At 34.8% G+C, this 14,809-nt stretch overlaps 1 protein-coding gene across 2 annotated transcripts; it reads right to left on the bottom strand.

Annotated features, from left to right (window-relative positions):
* Window positions 1-1,807: 1,807 nt before the first annotated feature.
* On the bottom strand, window positions 1,808-14,667 carry LOC110992650 (KAT8 regulatory NSL complex subunit 2). 2 transcript variants are annotated; one of them, XM_045634135.1, is made up of 11 exons: window positions 14,567-14,667; window positions 12,767-12,927; window positions 11,939-12,132; window positions 11,248-11,361; window positions 10,946-11,043; window positions 10,172-10,331; window positions 9,508-9,671; window positions 8,644-8,789; window positions 7,732-7,866; window positions 6,048-6,179; window positions 1,808-4,496 (listed from the first exon to the last, which is right to left on the bottom strand). In XM_045634135.1, exons 2-11 carry the CDS (start codon window positions 12,911-12,913, stop codon window positions 4,371-4,373), a joined length of 1,416 nt encoding a protein of 471 aa, XP_045490091.1. In that variant the 5' UTR covers window positions 12,914-12,927; window positions 14,567-14,667; the 3' UTR covers window positions 1,808-4,370. The 2 variants fall into 2 exon arrangements, with proteins under 2 accessions (XP_045490091.1, XP_045490092.1); XM_045634136.1 differs by lacking the exon at window positions 14,567-14,667 and adding an exon at window positions 14,016-14,139.
* Between the last annotated feature and the right edge of the window lie 142 nt (window positions 14,668-14,809).

Below are 14,809 nucleotides of genomic sequence, written 5' to 3'. Positions count from 1 at the left end.
ATACATAACAGAATTAAAAATAAGTGTGACGAACAATTGGGAGATAACCAGTTTGGTTTTCGTTCTGGTGTAGGTACACGGGAGGCCCTTTTTGCTTTGAATGTCCTCGTACAGAAGTGTCAAGATATGCAGAATGACGTCTTCCTATGCTTTATAGATTATGAGAAAGCTTTCGACAAGGTTAAGCATGACGTTCTCATAAATCGCTTAATTGACACCGGTCTCGATGAAAAGGATCTAAGAGGAATCAGGAACCTGTACAAAGACCAAAAAGCAACCGTGAAAGTGCATAACGAAGAAACGGATGAGATTAGTATTCACCGTGGTGTTCGTCAGGGTTTTTCTCCGTTGCTATTTAATGTATATTCCGAAGCAACTATATCAGAGGCCATTGAGGGGTTAGAGGTTGGTGTGAAAGTTAACGGAAAGATCATCAATAATATTCGCTATGCAGACGACACTGTCTTAATAGCCTCGTCGATGGAGGATTTACAAATGCTCGTTAATAAAGTTCAGGAAACTAGCGAAAGAGACGGTCTGACTATTAATGCAGTGAAGACGAAGGTGATGGTGATTTCTCGAAACGACACTTTGGGTCCTAATTTATCTGTTGCTGGAAGAACGTTGGAACGGGTGCGGCAATACAAGTATTTGGGAACTTGGGTTACAAACGAGTGGAATTCTAATCAGGAAATAAGGTCTCGAATTGAGATTGCCCGAGGATCTTTCAAGCAAATGAAGAAAGTTTTGTGCTGCCGACACTTGACCATTAAACTCCGAGTCAGAGTTCTCCTTTGTTACATATGGCCAATTGTTCTATACGGCTGTGAAGCTTGGACAATTAAAGAAGATACCCGCCGGCGCTTAGAAGCATTTGAGATGTGGTGCTATCGTCGCATGCTTCGTATCAGCTGGATCCAGAAGGTCACTAACGAGGAGGTCCTGAGACGAGTTGGAATGGGGAAAAAACTTATGCGAAACATTAAGCAGCGAAAAGTTGCGTACCTGGGCCACGTGTTGCGCTATGACCGCTACCACCTCCTTCAGCTAATAATAATGGGTAAAATCAAGGGAAAACGGCGTGTTGGCCGAAGGAAGAAGTCATGGCTTCGCAACGTCAGGGAGTGGACAGGTATGGCGAGTGCGGAGGGGTTGCTATGCTGTATTTTATCCATTTTCCTGACTTGTACGATAATTTTTATCCATGTACGATAATTTTTCGGCCCTGGTACGATAATTGCCTGGCTTCACGTTGTGAACACTGTTCCGAATAAGAAACTTCGCATTTCATGACGAATTGCGCTATCTGACAGTCGTGAAACGCAAAAATATTGTTTATCTTACCAATAAGTAATAAATAGCTTATTTGGAACTTATCCGGACATTGTGAAACAGGCCCTTAATGTTTTTGTGGTTAATATATTTTTTATGTATTTCATAAACTGCATCATGACTGATGACTTTTAAGAATAGCTTTTATTTTATGAAGTAAAATCTGAATCAATATATAAAATGTATTTTACTCAAAAAACTTGAAACATGTTAGAATACAATAAAAAGAAGCATAATGGTTGAATAAAACTTAAAACTAAAACATGCTGACAGAATGAACATATCAACAATAAAAATTCACACAAAAACCAAACACGCATTACTTATTTAATATTTTTTTATATAAAGACATATAGACTTAGGGTTCTTCAAGAAAAGAGCGTACCAATACTTAAAAGGCCGGCAACGCACTGGCGAGCCCTCTGGCATTGAGTGTCCATGGGCGGCTGTATCACTTAACATCAGGTGAGCCTCCTGCCCGTTTGCCCCCTGTTCTATAAAAAAAAAGACTATGAGCAGATATGTTGAGCGCTGTTAGGCGTTTAGAGCAAAATCTCCTTCGAGACTGCTCTTCTCTGTCAACCGTATCTATCAGGACTTATGGTTAGTTGCTTAGCAAGCTTTTTGGGCATTTCTAGCCATTTGTATGTCATTCTGGCCTTGATCGCCTCTTTGACAGTCCTGAGTTTATGGTGCTTCACACCTGTGACTTAACGGCTCGATGCTATTGTAAGTACATTATATATGATGGATCAAAAAAGATCTATAAAAAAAATTTGAACCCTCTGTATAAATTATGTACCCGTATTTAAATTTGTTTCAAATATTACTAAAATTTAAAAAAACACAAATGGAAGTGGGCTGTGGAACATCAACCAAAATGGAGCATGTCATTAATGAACTGGTAGACACAAAGGTAAGGTGATGAAGAAATGTGGACCCGGTGCCCAGAAATGTATGGTGGCAAACAGACCAGATTGTCAAGGGAATCTAAATATTCAATTATATTTAAGTTAATATACTTAAAAATTAAATTCAAGCTTAAGTAAAATTGTATATTATCTCTAATATATATCTATTCACTACATAGAGTTCATCATAAGTTATAAAAGGCAAATAGTACAATTCATATAAAACATTAGGCCCGGAGCTCATCATGGGCATCGGTTCAGCTGAGGATTTTAGGTGATAAAAAGCATTATACATAAACTTCATGGCAATAAAATGGAAATTTCCATGATGTATGTAAAATAGGTTGTACCCAATACCTTCTTTCCTTTTCCCTTCTGTACCACCAACCAACACTGTAGTCGCTGGTCCAAATTCAACTGAGCTTTATTGCCATATTATTGCTTGCCATTTCCTTACTAGGGTTGCCTAAAGAGATCGCTTATTAGCGATAAGCCCGTTGCTTGAAAATTATCTGAACCTCGTCAAAAATCGACGTAAAAGTTCATTGCTTCAACTAATTAACACTTATAGCTCTTTTTAAGGCCACTTATACACTAAGGCTTAAGCGTTCATAAAACTGGTCTTGAGACTAGTTTTGAGTCATGTTTAACGATGCCAAATGAATAACTTATGGAATAAAATGTATTTCATTAAAATGTATTTTAACTTACTTTAGGGGATATGTCGAAGTAAAGTTGTAAAATTAGAGAGTTCATTGAATCTAGACAGTTCATTAAAAATCCATATTCAATCAAGTCGCTAGCATTTTGATTTAAATAAAGCAGTGTAGAAAACGTTTAACTATCTGTCTGACCTAGAGCCAGCGTGATGATTAATAATGTAAAACAAGATGGCGGTCACGACAACAGCTGATTTCTTTTCGAGTTTTCTTTGGTGTCGACTCCACCATCATTATTTCGGTCTTATCGTGGAGAGCTGAGAGTTTGGAAATTCCGTCTTTTGTTTTATTGTCTATGGTTAGGTTAGGTTATTCTTGTTGCCTAGGAACGTTTAGGAAACTCGTTAAACTAATTAGCGACTTGATTGAATATATGGGTCATAATAAGTTAAGAAGTACTTTTCATGGCCAGGACAAAAAATACTTTTTTTATGTTTATTTTGGTACATAGGATCTCTTAATTATTGGTTATACAAACTTCCTAATTAACCTATTTATTATTTAAAACTAAATGCTATCAAAATTTATGTGAACAATGAATGTTCACATAAATTTATTAAAAAAAAAAATATTAAAATACTTAATATAGACTTAAATATTAACTTTGAATAGTTCATACATTTGATTGTGAATTGCGTACGGGAAATACTTTAATAATTAATGTGTTGTGTGGAGATACATTTGCTTGCGTTTTTAAAAACTACCCAATTTAAAAAAAAGGCAACTTAAAAATTAGGCAGCGTATTTTTTTAATGCTAATAAATCTATTGATTTTATCATTAATCACGGGTTTTAGAAAATATTTTTTAAGTTACATTTTAATTAAAATGTTAGAGTTAAATTACTAATTAATTACAAGAAAAACTTAATACTGTTACTGAGAGAAATTTTTGCTCTTTATATTTCTTCATTAACTATTGATTATAAAGTTATAGATATTTTTGTTTTGATGGATAGAAAAAGTAAGAATCTTATTATGTTTTGTACGTTTGTGAATTTAAAATTTAATTATATAAACAAAGACTGCTTAGAAATGATAAGTCTGATTATAAATAATTCATAATAAAAATAAAGTTGTTTTTAATACATTTTGTCTCTACCCTGGTCACTTATAAAGCGAGATAAAATAAATTGACTGGCCACTTTGTAAACGTATTCAGCTTAAAATGTTTAGTTAAAATATCAAAATTAATAAATAAAAAACCATGCAGTCACTAAAACTTCATAAAACATATTACCTCTTAACTTAAAATGACCCATAAACACTATTTAACGCTAGCTAAGTCATTAAGGCTTATTTGTGAATTTTAGCAATTTCTGCCAATTATACACTAATTTCTGTGTCACTTGAAGAACTCGGAGTCTTTAATATTCTCCTTCTCCATATGTCATATGGATAGACCAGATGTCATTCGTACCCGCCCATGTCATCGACCAGGCCGGCCACGACCGGAACCAACTTCCTCGGAGACGGTATTTCATCATCGGTATCTGATGATGAGTGGGACCCGGCATCGGAGTCCGTTTCGTCTTTCTGAAAATATTCATCTTTAATATATATATTTCTTGTGTGCGTGTGTATGTGACTGAACTCCTCCTAAACGACTGGACCAATTTTGATGAAATTTTTTGTGTGTGTTCGTGGAGATTCGAGAATGGTTTAGATTCACAATTTTGTCCGCTGGAAAATGTTTTTTTTTATTAATTAGTAGTTGTTGATTTTGGAACGTTCTACATTGGATCCGACAGACGGGGCTACCATCGCAGTGTCAAATTTTAAATAATATTCGAATTTTAATTTTAGTCTGTCCCGACAGTTAGCGCTGCGATCAAATTTAAAAAAAGTTTTGTTATCATTGTGTTATTGTAGACCATGTGCTGGATCGTTAGATATTGTCATAACACTTGAATAATAATTTTCATCAAAATGGTCCAGAATGTTTTAGCTTATTAAAAAAAGTTTGAAATTTTCAAATTAAAGACGTATAGACAGGACAACGTCTGTCGGATCCGCTAGTATATATATAATACTGATTTAATAACTTTGTAAGGTTTTTAATTTTAACAATACTGTAGTTTAGGGAGCGTTCAGGTGTTACGTAACGAATGGGGGGGGGGGGGTTTGGGGTAAACCGTAACTTGCGGGCCGGGGATAAAATTATGCGTTAATTACCTACATCTTGTAGTGGATACCAACTCCGGGGAAATAAATACAGATAATACAACATTTTCTACAGCTGTGATACTTTTTTGACATTCAACACCTTTTGTCTTCAGTCACCTGAAGTTAAATTTAAAATTATGTTTAAATACAATAATACATAACTTCAATCCGGTAAAAAAGTGTTTTTCTTGAAAATTATTTTTGACTTACCGATACTTTACACCAGAAAATTGGCAACTTTTAGGATTAATGAGTCACTGGGTGGTGAGAAAACAGAAAAAAAAAACGTTAAGGGGCGTTACATGTGGGGGAGGGGGGTTTTAGGATTTTCAAAAATTGCGTGACGTGACTTTAACGCTCTCTTAACAATTGGCTGACTGAATAGCTAAACTGATTTTGATAAGTTTTGATCCTTAATGAAATTTATTTCGTCTTTAAAAAAATTAAGAAATTTCTAGTAGACGTTACCGGTAATATTAAAGCCTAAACTATTTAAACATGTTTCTATTTTTTTTAAATTAATTTTCAATTATTATTACTATAAAGGTTAAGAATACTATAAATACTATTTATTTGTGTGTGTATTGGAAATCTATATTTTTAAAATAATTAAAAACATATGTATATTCATTTTTTAATATACAACATTTGCATAATTTGAAAAGCTAAGAAAATTTACGCCATTTAAACTCTACATACAAAAGTAAATGTGGCTGAACCGTTTCTGATAAAACTACTATACAGAATTTTAAAGCATTTTTAATTTAACAGACAATATTTTTCAGATGCCTCGATTTAAAAGCAGTTTAATTATTCCGACTGGACAGATTATGATGAAATTTTTAGACAGTTACTAATCAGCCTTCTCTGCCTGACATGTAATAAATAATAATTACCGATTTCTGGATATATTTATTATACCTTCAACGTAAATGTTGCATACACGGGAGGTCCCGTGTGGTATCTGCAGACAGTCGAGGCCAGAGGCAACTTGGCGATGGGCTCCCTGCAGGCCACGCCACCTCGCTGGTCGTTGCATTGCTTGAACAGCACCTGGAATTAACGGTCACATATTGATATTACTAAAACCGATATTTCTTTCAGCTCTACGATCAGGGATAGGTCGCACGCCTATGCCTCTAGGCCAACGCTGCTTTGGTGCAACCATTTTACAGGAAACCCCCTTTTAATACGCTTTTTCATATTACGCGATTTCAGTCGTATAACGCGGTTTTTGTACAGGTTATATATAAATTTGTTTGTATATTTTGTTATCAGTGAAATTTTTTGTGGATATGTTGAATGTTTTACTTTTATTTGTTTAACCTGTATAGAGATATATGTGTTGATATATACGTATAATAATAATTTATTATACTATGTTTGATATATATATTATAATATTCGTGCAATATATAATTTAAAATATAGGAAATCTCAGAGATAAATTAATTGAAATGCTTGCCTATTATATTATATATTGCGAGAGAAAGATAAATCAAAAATCATTACATTTACTGCCAGTTCTCAAATCAAGGGCGTAGAACGGAAGAGAAGAACTGGCAATAAACTCTTTTTTTCTCCGCCACTCTTTTTTTCTTTTACACAACGTTTGTAAGGACTTGCAACCATTACACCATGTTCCATATGACATCTTGGGTAACAAAAAATAATGATATACATTTTTTGTCCATGATGCAGGAGGCATGTTGAAATAGGAGCACACATAACATATGACCATGGGCGGCGGTATCACTTAACATCAGGTGAGCCTCCTGCCCGTTTGCCCCCTGTTCTATAAAAAAACACACGTACAAGAATGTAATATCATTTTTTTTCACCAGAAGGTGAGAACACGGAAATACATAGTCGAAATAATCAATTCAAGTACGACCAGTCACCACAAGTAGCACCCGTTCAGGAGTATGACGCATGGTCAGCCATCGCCCCCTCGCCATATTTTAGATTTAGGCATATAAATATTGTTTAATGTTTTTTATGTAAGATAAATTGGTGTAGATTCTAATCAAATCAAAATATCTTTATTCATATAGGTAAACATTTACACTTATGAACGTCAAGAAAAACAAATTAAATTTACATTTACAACCAGTTCTCAAATCAAGGGCGTAGAGCGGGCAAGAAGAACTGGCAAGAAACTTTCCGCCACTCTTACAATCGCCAAGTTTTTAATACAAATTGTTTGAACTGGAGCAAATCAATCCCAAGGATTAGGATCATTTAATAATAACTGTTTTGGTTAATGTAGTGATATATAAAATACTAGCTGACCCGGCAAACGTTGTTTTGCCATGTTTTTGTGCCAAAAAATTAAAGATTATAATTAACAAAAAAAACATAAGGGATGATTGTAGAGGGGTGAAAATTTAGGGGTGGACAACCCTTAACATTTAGGGGGATGAAAAATAGATGTTGTTCGATACTCAGACCTACCCAATACGCACACAAAATTTCATGAGAATCGGTCGAGCCGTTTCGGAGGAGTTCGATTACTAACCCCGTGACAAGAATTTTATATATAAGATTTTCCTTTTATGTCATGCAACAAAGTGTTAATAAATAAATAAAAATGTCTGTCACCCACCTGCTGCCGGTCGGACAGTATGTGCTTGAGGCAGTGTTTGGTCGCGGGGAGTGTATGCATCGAGCATCGAACCCCGCCCTCTGTAAACGAACACCTGCCTTGTTGTGGATTACCCCGATTCTTGATCTCGTTCACCTGTTGACAGAGATCTTGGCTTATTCTATGACCACAATTGACTGACCTGACTTTTTGCTATAGACCCCTTCATCACAATACAAGGCAAACCCAATTATTACAAATTCCTCGATCTAAGACCATTTATATACCAGTTATGTATCGCATACCTACAGATAACATAAATTACCAGCTAATCGATATATTTAATATGACTAAAAAAATCTTATATTTTTTTAAAAACTCAGGTATATTTTACTAATAATGGCTTTGTTTGTTCCTTCATAATAAATATATATTATAATCTATCAATCTTACAACTGTGCTTTATGTATATGTTTCAATGTGTATTCCGTTTTGGCTTTTGTGTGTAATGTTGTTTGAAAACTATTTAGTGATTAGCTGTAGTAATGCTATAATAAAATAAATAAACATTTAGGGTTAAAGGTATGTCGCAGTAAAAGTAGTTCATCAGAGAGTCAATAATATGGGCATGCATTAAAAACTTTTACTATTTTATTTATCCTTAAATTTAAATTCATATAAGCAATTTCAATGTCATAAAAAATTAAAAGAATATTTAATTAACTGTCTAGAGATTCAATTAACTATCTGTGTTAAATACTTTACTGCGACATATACATCTTATTCTAGTTGACGTATATCACGTTTTCAAATTCGAATATACAAATCCGATTCGGATGTTGAACCGAAACCGAGTCCGAATCAGGTTTTAATACGAATCCGATCTTCATACGGATCGGTGTTTAATACGAATAAACCAAGTCCAAAGATAACCTTAGCACGTTTCTTCTGAAGTTTCTTCGCCAAAATGGCTTCCGCTCGATACTTCTTGTGATAACTGGCGTACGCCTTCAGCTTTCTCATTTGCCACCTCTCTCGTACTGTCTGCGGACCACTTTTCGATTGGGTGCTTATACTGCCTGAAATATATAAGATATAGTATTAACGAAACATTTTACAAACAAGTCGCGGGAACAACATGGGTTAGAGTGGCCATAGAAAGGCAAGAGTGGAGAAGATTGGAGGAGGTCTTTACCACCTGGCAAACGGACACACAAAACTGGAAGAAAAGAACAATCTAGGAAAAAAAAAATAAAAAAAAAATGTTATGTCCGAAAAAGGCTATTATATAATATACAAACATTATTTGAGCAAATTAAAACTAGGAGCACAAGTTTTGACGTGACAACGTCCTATAATTCGATGGAGCCGGCTGCACGCACGAAAAAACTAGACGCATGCGGCGTTACCTCGCTCTGAGGCGTTCCATTTAAGGCTTGAAGTGCAATCGAGAGCGACAAAGAGGCACAATCGGCCTCCGCGTTCGTGAGCTTTCGATCGTTAAAGACATAATTGTTTTTATGCGTACAAATAAATGTAACTTGATCAATTCAATTGTGAATTCCATTTACCACCTCTATATCAAATCAAATATCATTTATTCATATAGGTAACATAATGTACACTTATGAACGTCAAAAAAAATTAAATGAATGTAATTTTACATTTACTGCCAGTTCTCTAATCAAGGGCGTAGAACGGAAGATAGAACTGGCAATAAAGTATACCTACCTATATATATGTATATACTACATATATATATATATTAATCTTGTATTATATACCAGTAATACTAACAATACAATTCCTTTTCGGCCTTTAAGCTTCTCAAATACTGGAGTCTACCCATTTGTAGGGAAATCCTCAATTTCCCCATTTGCCCAAGGTACGCTTCTTTTAACAATTTCAAAACGTTCTTCGTCTCCGAGACCGCTTCCTCAACTGTGAACACGCCCGCGCGCCTGGAACATATAAAAAGTTCATGCAATTATCACTTATACTCCCATTTTTAACTCCATAGACATCTGACAGCTGTCATTTTTTGACATGTCAGATTACAAACCCTTTCTTTTATAGAACAGGGGGCAAACGGGCCGGAGGCTCATCTGATGTTAAGTGCTACCGCCGCATGGACACTCTCGATGCTAGAGGGCTGGCGAGTGCGTTACCGGATTTTTAAGAATTTGCACCCTCGTTTCTTGATGGACCCTAAGTCGAATTGGTTCGGAAATACTTCGGTAGGCAGCTGAAACCCTTTTGACCGGGCATTCTACAATTTCATCACGAGTCTGAACATGGAAGTCTAGACAGTCAAAAGATTAAATTAATTGTGAATTTACATTTACTGCCAGTTCTCAAATCAAGGGCAAACTTTGGAAAGCGTTATTGAACGCCGATGATGAAGCTCAGCTGCAGGTATCAAAAATGTATTACAAGCAAAAATGTCTGTATGTGAACATACCATAATGGCAGATCTTCACACGGCGCGTCCTCAGTATCAGACAACAGGTCTGTTATATCTTCATTCAGCTCGATACTATCACAATCGCTTTCACTTGCGCTTGCGCATTCCATTATATACGACGAAACGGTTGAGTTGACCACGGTCGCATCTATTTCCTCTGTAAAAAAAATTTAAACACCTTTATTTTGCTTGTTCAAGTATTACGTAAGCACCGTTGGGGTGATGGGGCGGGGATAACATTATTTAGTGATTACGTCATCGTCAATTATTTATTACACATTGTCTATGCTTGGAAACGAATTACGTTTTCGAGGATTTATACAAAAATAAATTTATTTATTTATTTATATTCCCCTAAATTTAATATTTTATAAAATTTTTGTAAAGTGAAACTTTAATTACATCGTATCAAACTTTTTGGTCTGTGTGGCGCATGTCGCGTGACGGTCGGTCGCGGAGTAGGGATAAAGTGAAAAGCGCTCGTCATAGCAGCCAAGGCCAATATGGCGGCGCACATAGTTCGCAGCAGCTGACCGTGTAGTGTAGTAGTATAGACTATTATTCAATTGTGCCAGTGCTCCACGCTATTTTAATATGTGTATATAATTTAAATTATCATTAAGTTTTATGTATGTCGTACTCTTTAAGACAAAGAATTCAATAAAAATATTAGTTGGAGACTTAGTCTACTTTTATTAGTCCCATTATCATTCCAATTCTCCAAGTAAATTAAACCAAAAAAATTAAACGAAAAAACAAAAAAATACATACTAAACGGATCGACAGAATGCGATGTAATTTCGTTGTCAGCTGGATCGCTAACCACAGACACGGAGGAGGCGCACGATGTTGTACGCGTACGTTCTGGCCTGAAAATATACATTTTATTTTTGGTGGGTAAATAGGTATTCGTACTATCTCTCTTTTTTAAATTTCTCGAGGGTACATGATACTGTCCACTGTAGATTAATAATGTAGAAAAGTCAAGTTAACTAATGATAAAGATGGCGCCTGCTCAAGAATTTTTTTTTTGTAATTCATAACTTTTGTATTAATTTTATGATTATACATACCGTATATAATGTTGCAATTGGTTCAACAGGGTCTCCGTCGTAGTGACAGGGGGCGGAGGCGCAGTGCTCTTCTGACGTCTGAGTAGGGCTGCGCGGGCATGTTCGAAGCAAAGGCTTAAAAATAAAATTCTTGTTGGGTACTGCGGTTTTACCTACACTTACGATTTGCCACAGAGTATCAAAATCAGGCTTGTTTATACAACTCATCTTTTCTACTATTGTCTATAACTGTCCCTGTCTGCCTATGGCTATATAGGAACATGAATAGAATTAGATTTAAGAAGCTTAATTAGCCATTGAATTAAGAGCCTAGCCTTTTAACTAAACGGTGCTTTAACCCACATAAGGCTCACCATACGAGCCAGTGTCAAATGCACATTGAAATCTATTATCGCAGAGCCAGGGTTCGAAGGCATGACCTCAATGTTGAGTGACACACGCCAATAGGCCAACTCCTCAGTCGTCGGTTATTATAAAATCTGTATAAATGTTCTCTGTTACTATTGTTCACTCTTAAACAAACTGAGGGTAGTTCTCAAAAGGTATGTAGATAGGTAAATAATTTCAATATCATTTATATTGACCATGCTATACATATTATATTCATAATTTTAAAATAAAAATAGTATTTTATTCCTTGGTTCAAAAGTACAATCCAGTGCTTTTCCCAAAAAATTTGTTAAACCCCCACCTGTAATCCACTTTTGGGGCTGGTACGGGGCACCTCCTACCCTGGGAATTAATATGCGCGCACTGCTGGAACGGCGCTGTGGAATCATCCAATATATGCTGGGCGCAGAATGACCGACCCACCAACACTGGAAGAAGGCATTCGTACTTCTGATGTCCACAGGTGCGGTATCGGGATGCAATTTCCTTTTGGAACTAGAATTTAAAACAAACCTTAAGACGCTTAAAAGCAGCCAGAGTAAGGCCAATCCCCACTTGCCAAGGTTACTGGTCCTTTACATGCCCCTTTAGTACAGATACCAGCAAGCAACTTGAACAAATCTCCTAGTTATTCAATTATTTAAAAAAAAATAGCATTTTTTATCAACCTATGCATTTATAAATGTTTATTTGTTTTTTATTTATGCAGTATTATTTTTTCTTTGACATTAATTCAATCTACCAGACTCAGACTAACAAGCCTATATAGTCTGTCTCGTGTCTAATGCGTACCGGCCGTTACGTTAAGGTTACCGATCTCGTCAGAGAGATGTAACACGCAGTATGCGTTCTGTCCTGCTCTAATGCATATTGGGCGCACCTTTATTACGTCATAGTGTGTTAGGTTATTTTCGTTACGGAATTTCTTGATTCGGTCGCCGCGCTAAATGCCTGCGATAAAATCTATGCAATAGCTTAAAATAAATGACTGTCCTCTATCAGCAGTAAGCATAGTGAAATAGGAGCACGCTCTTACATTCTCGTGGGAACAACACGCAAATACATAGTCGAAATAACTAACATCACCGCATACACAAATTAAAGTTCGACCAGACTACAGTATATTTACCTCAATCCTCAATTTCTCTTCCTCTTGCTTCTTAATCAGCTCAGGATCTGGTGGCTTGATGGATTTCACATTTGTAATCTTGATAGATCTACCACCACGAGACAGCAGTCCCACTTTGGGTAACTGGAGTTGCTTTTGTTGGGACATCTTTGAAGTGTTAACTAAAATATATACATACATATATTTTATTAATTGCACTGTTTGACAGAATGAGGCGAAAGGGTTTAGTACTCTTCGCCAGATGCCTTTTTTGATATAACGAGGACAGAATAAAACTTAAAATGTTTTATTCTGTCCTCGTACTATTTACTATTACACGTACTATTTATTCGTCCACTGTTTTGTAAAGTTTTGTATTAACTGTTAAAACACTTATATGCAGTGATATACAGTCGTCTATAAATAATGAAAAAGAACCATTTCTATGCATGCTAGCGCCATTATTAATATTATTTAAATGTTAATAATGGCGCTAGCATGCATATATGCATACATAATAATTTTATAGTTATTTTTTTAGCACTACTTAAACTACTATACTTACATGTATAGTAGTTTAAGTAGTGCAAAAAAATTAACTATAAAATTATGATGTATGTATGCATATATGCATGCTAGCGCCATTATTAAACTGATTTTTACTTTGTTATTCATGTTGGTAACATAATGTACACTTATGATCGTCAAAAAAAAGAATATACATTTTAATAATAAAGAATAATAAAATACAATACAACACGCAAATACGTAGTAGAAGTCTAGAAACAATCAATATCACCCCGCATACACCAGCCATCGGCCCCCTCGCCATTTTAGGGAGAGAGACAACCCGACGCACGGGCGCCGCGATAGTACAACATTACTTCAAGAAATAAACTAATGAAGTAATTAAATTTAGTTAGTAAAAAATTTCAAAAAGCAAATTTCAGCACTTTTTTAACCTAATATTCAATACTTAATGGACTTTTTTTTGATTTTCTGTGTTTCTCAACTTCGCTCTTAACACTCTTAAATCGCTGTAATTAAATTAATAAAATGTTAATAAGGATTAGTGTGTTTTAAAAGGTATTGTCACTGTCAGCCATTTTCGTCGTCATTTCTTTTATTATTTTGTGATATTCCTAAAATCACTACGTGTAAAGAAAGAAAAATCTTTTCCGCCATATTGGTTATATTATTTTTTAATAATAAAAGCTACGACGTTAATTTATTACGATTAATAAATACGTACGTATACGGTTTTACTTACTGTCTCAAATTCTTATGTTGTGATGTATTAAATGTTTTCTATTTTCTTTATGTATTAAAAACACCATGCTAAAATTATATTTACTTTAACTTTCAATTTTATCAAACGTTCATGAAATTCTGTCTCAATCAGTTCATCGAATCAAATTAATAAGTATGATAAACTTTTTCCATTCATTCAATTTCATTCGATATTTACCGCCAAAACAAAACAGTTGTGTCATAATAACTTCGCATTAATATTTAATCATATCGGAAATATAATTATGGACTTTAAATACCAATATGGATTGTGATAAAATAATTATCTAATTTTAATGTAATACAATTAGATTTACCTTATTAGTTAATATATTTCATCATTAATAATGAAGAAGTCTATTGATAATAGTGGCAGTCGGCCATTTGCACGGTGTGACAAGGAATCAAGGTGCGTTTAATTAAAATGCTGATTACTGGCATCAAACTAATTAAATCGTGTTAAAAATATGCACAAAACTTAGATAAAAGTATACGCTTTAAAATTATATATAGTTATAATGTGTAACATACCTGTGATTGTTGCAGATCATCGTTCTGTCATCAGAGACCTCGCTGTGAATTCCCCGTAATTATACAATGGCGGCCGCGTAACTAATAACTACATACAAGATACAGATAGTTACAAATATTTTTACGTAACAATTCTGTTAATAATCATTGTTGAATTTTTTTATTATTATCTAGCCATTATTTGGTGAACAATTAGTGTATTTTAATTTGAAAAATGCCGTATTCTATTTTATAAATCACTCA

Source organism: Pieris rapae, chromosome Z, assembly GCF_905147795.1.
Source record: "Pieris rapae chromosome Z, ilPieRapa1.1, whole genome shotgun sequence".
NCBI classification, from domain to species: Eukaryota; Metazoa; Arthropoda; class Insecta; order Lepidoptera; family Pieridae; genus Pieris; species Pieris rapae.
This window is presented reverse-complemented; position numbering and strand designations above follow the sequence as displayed.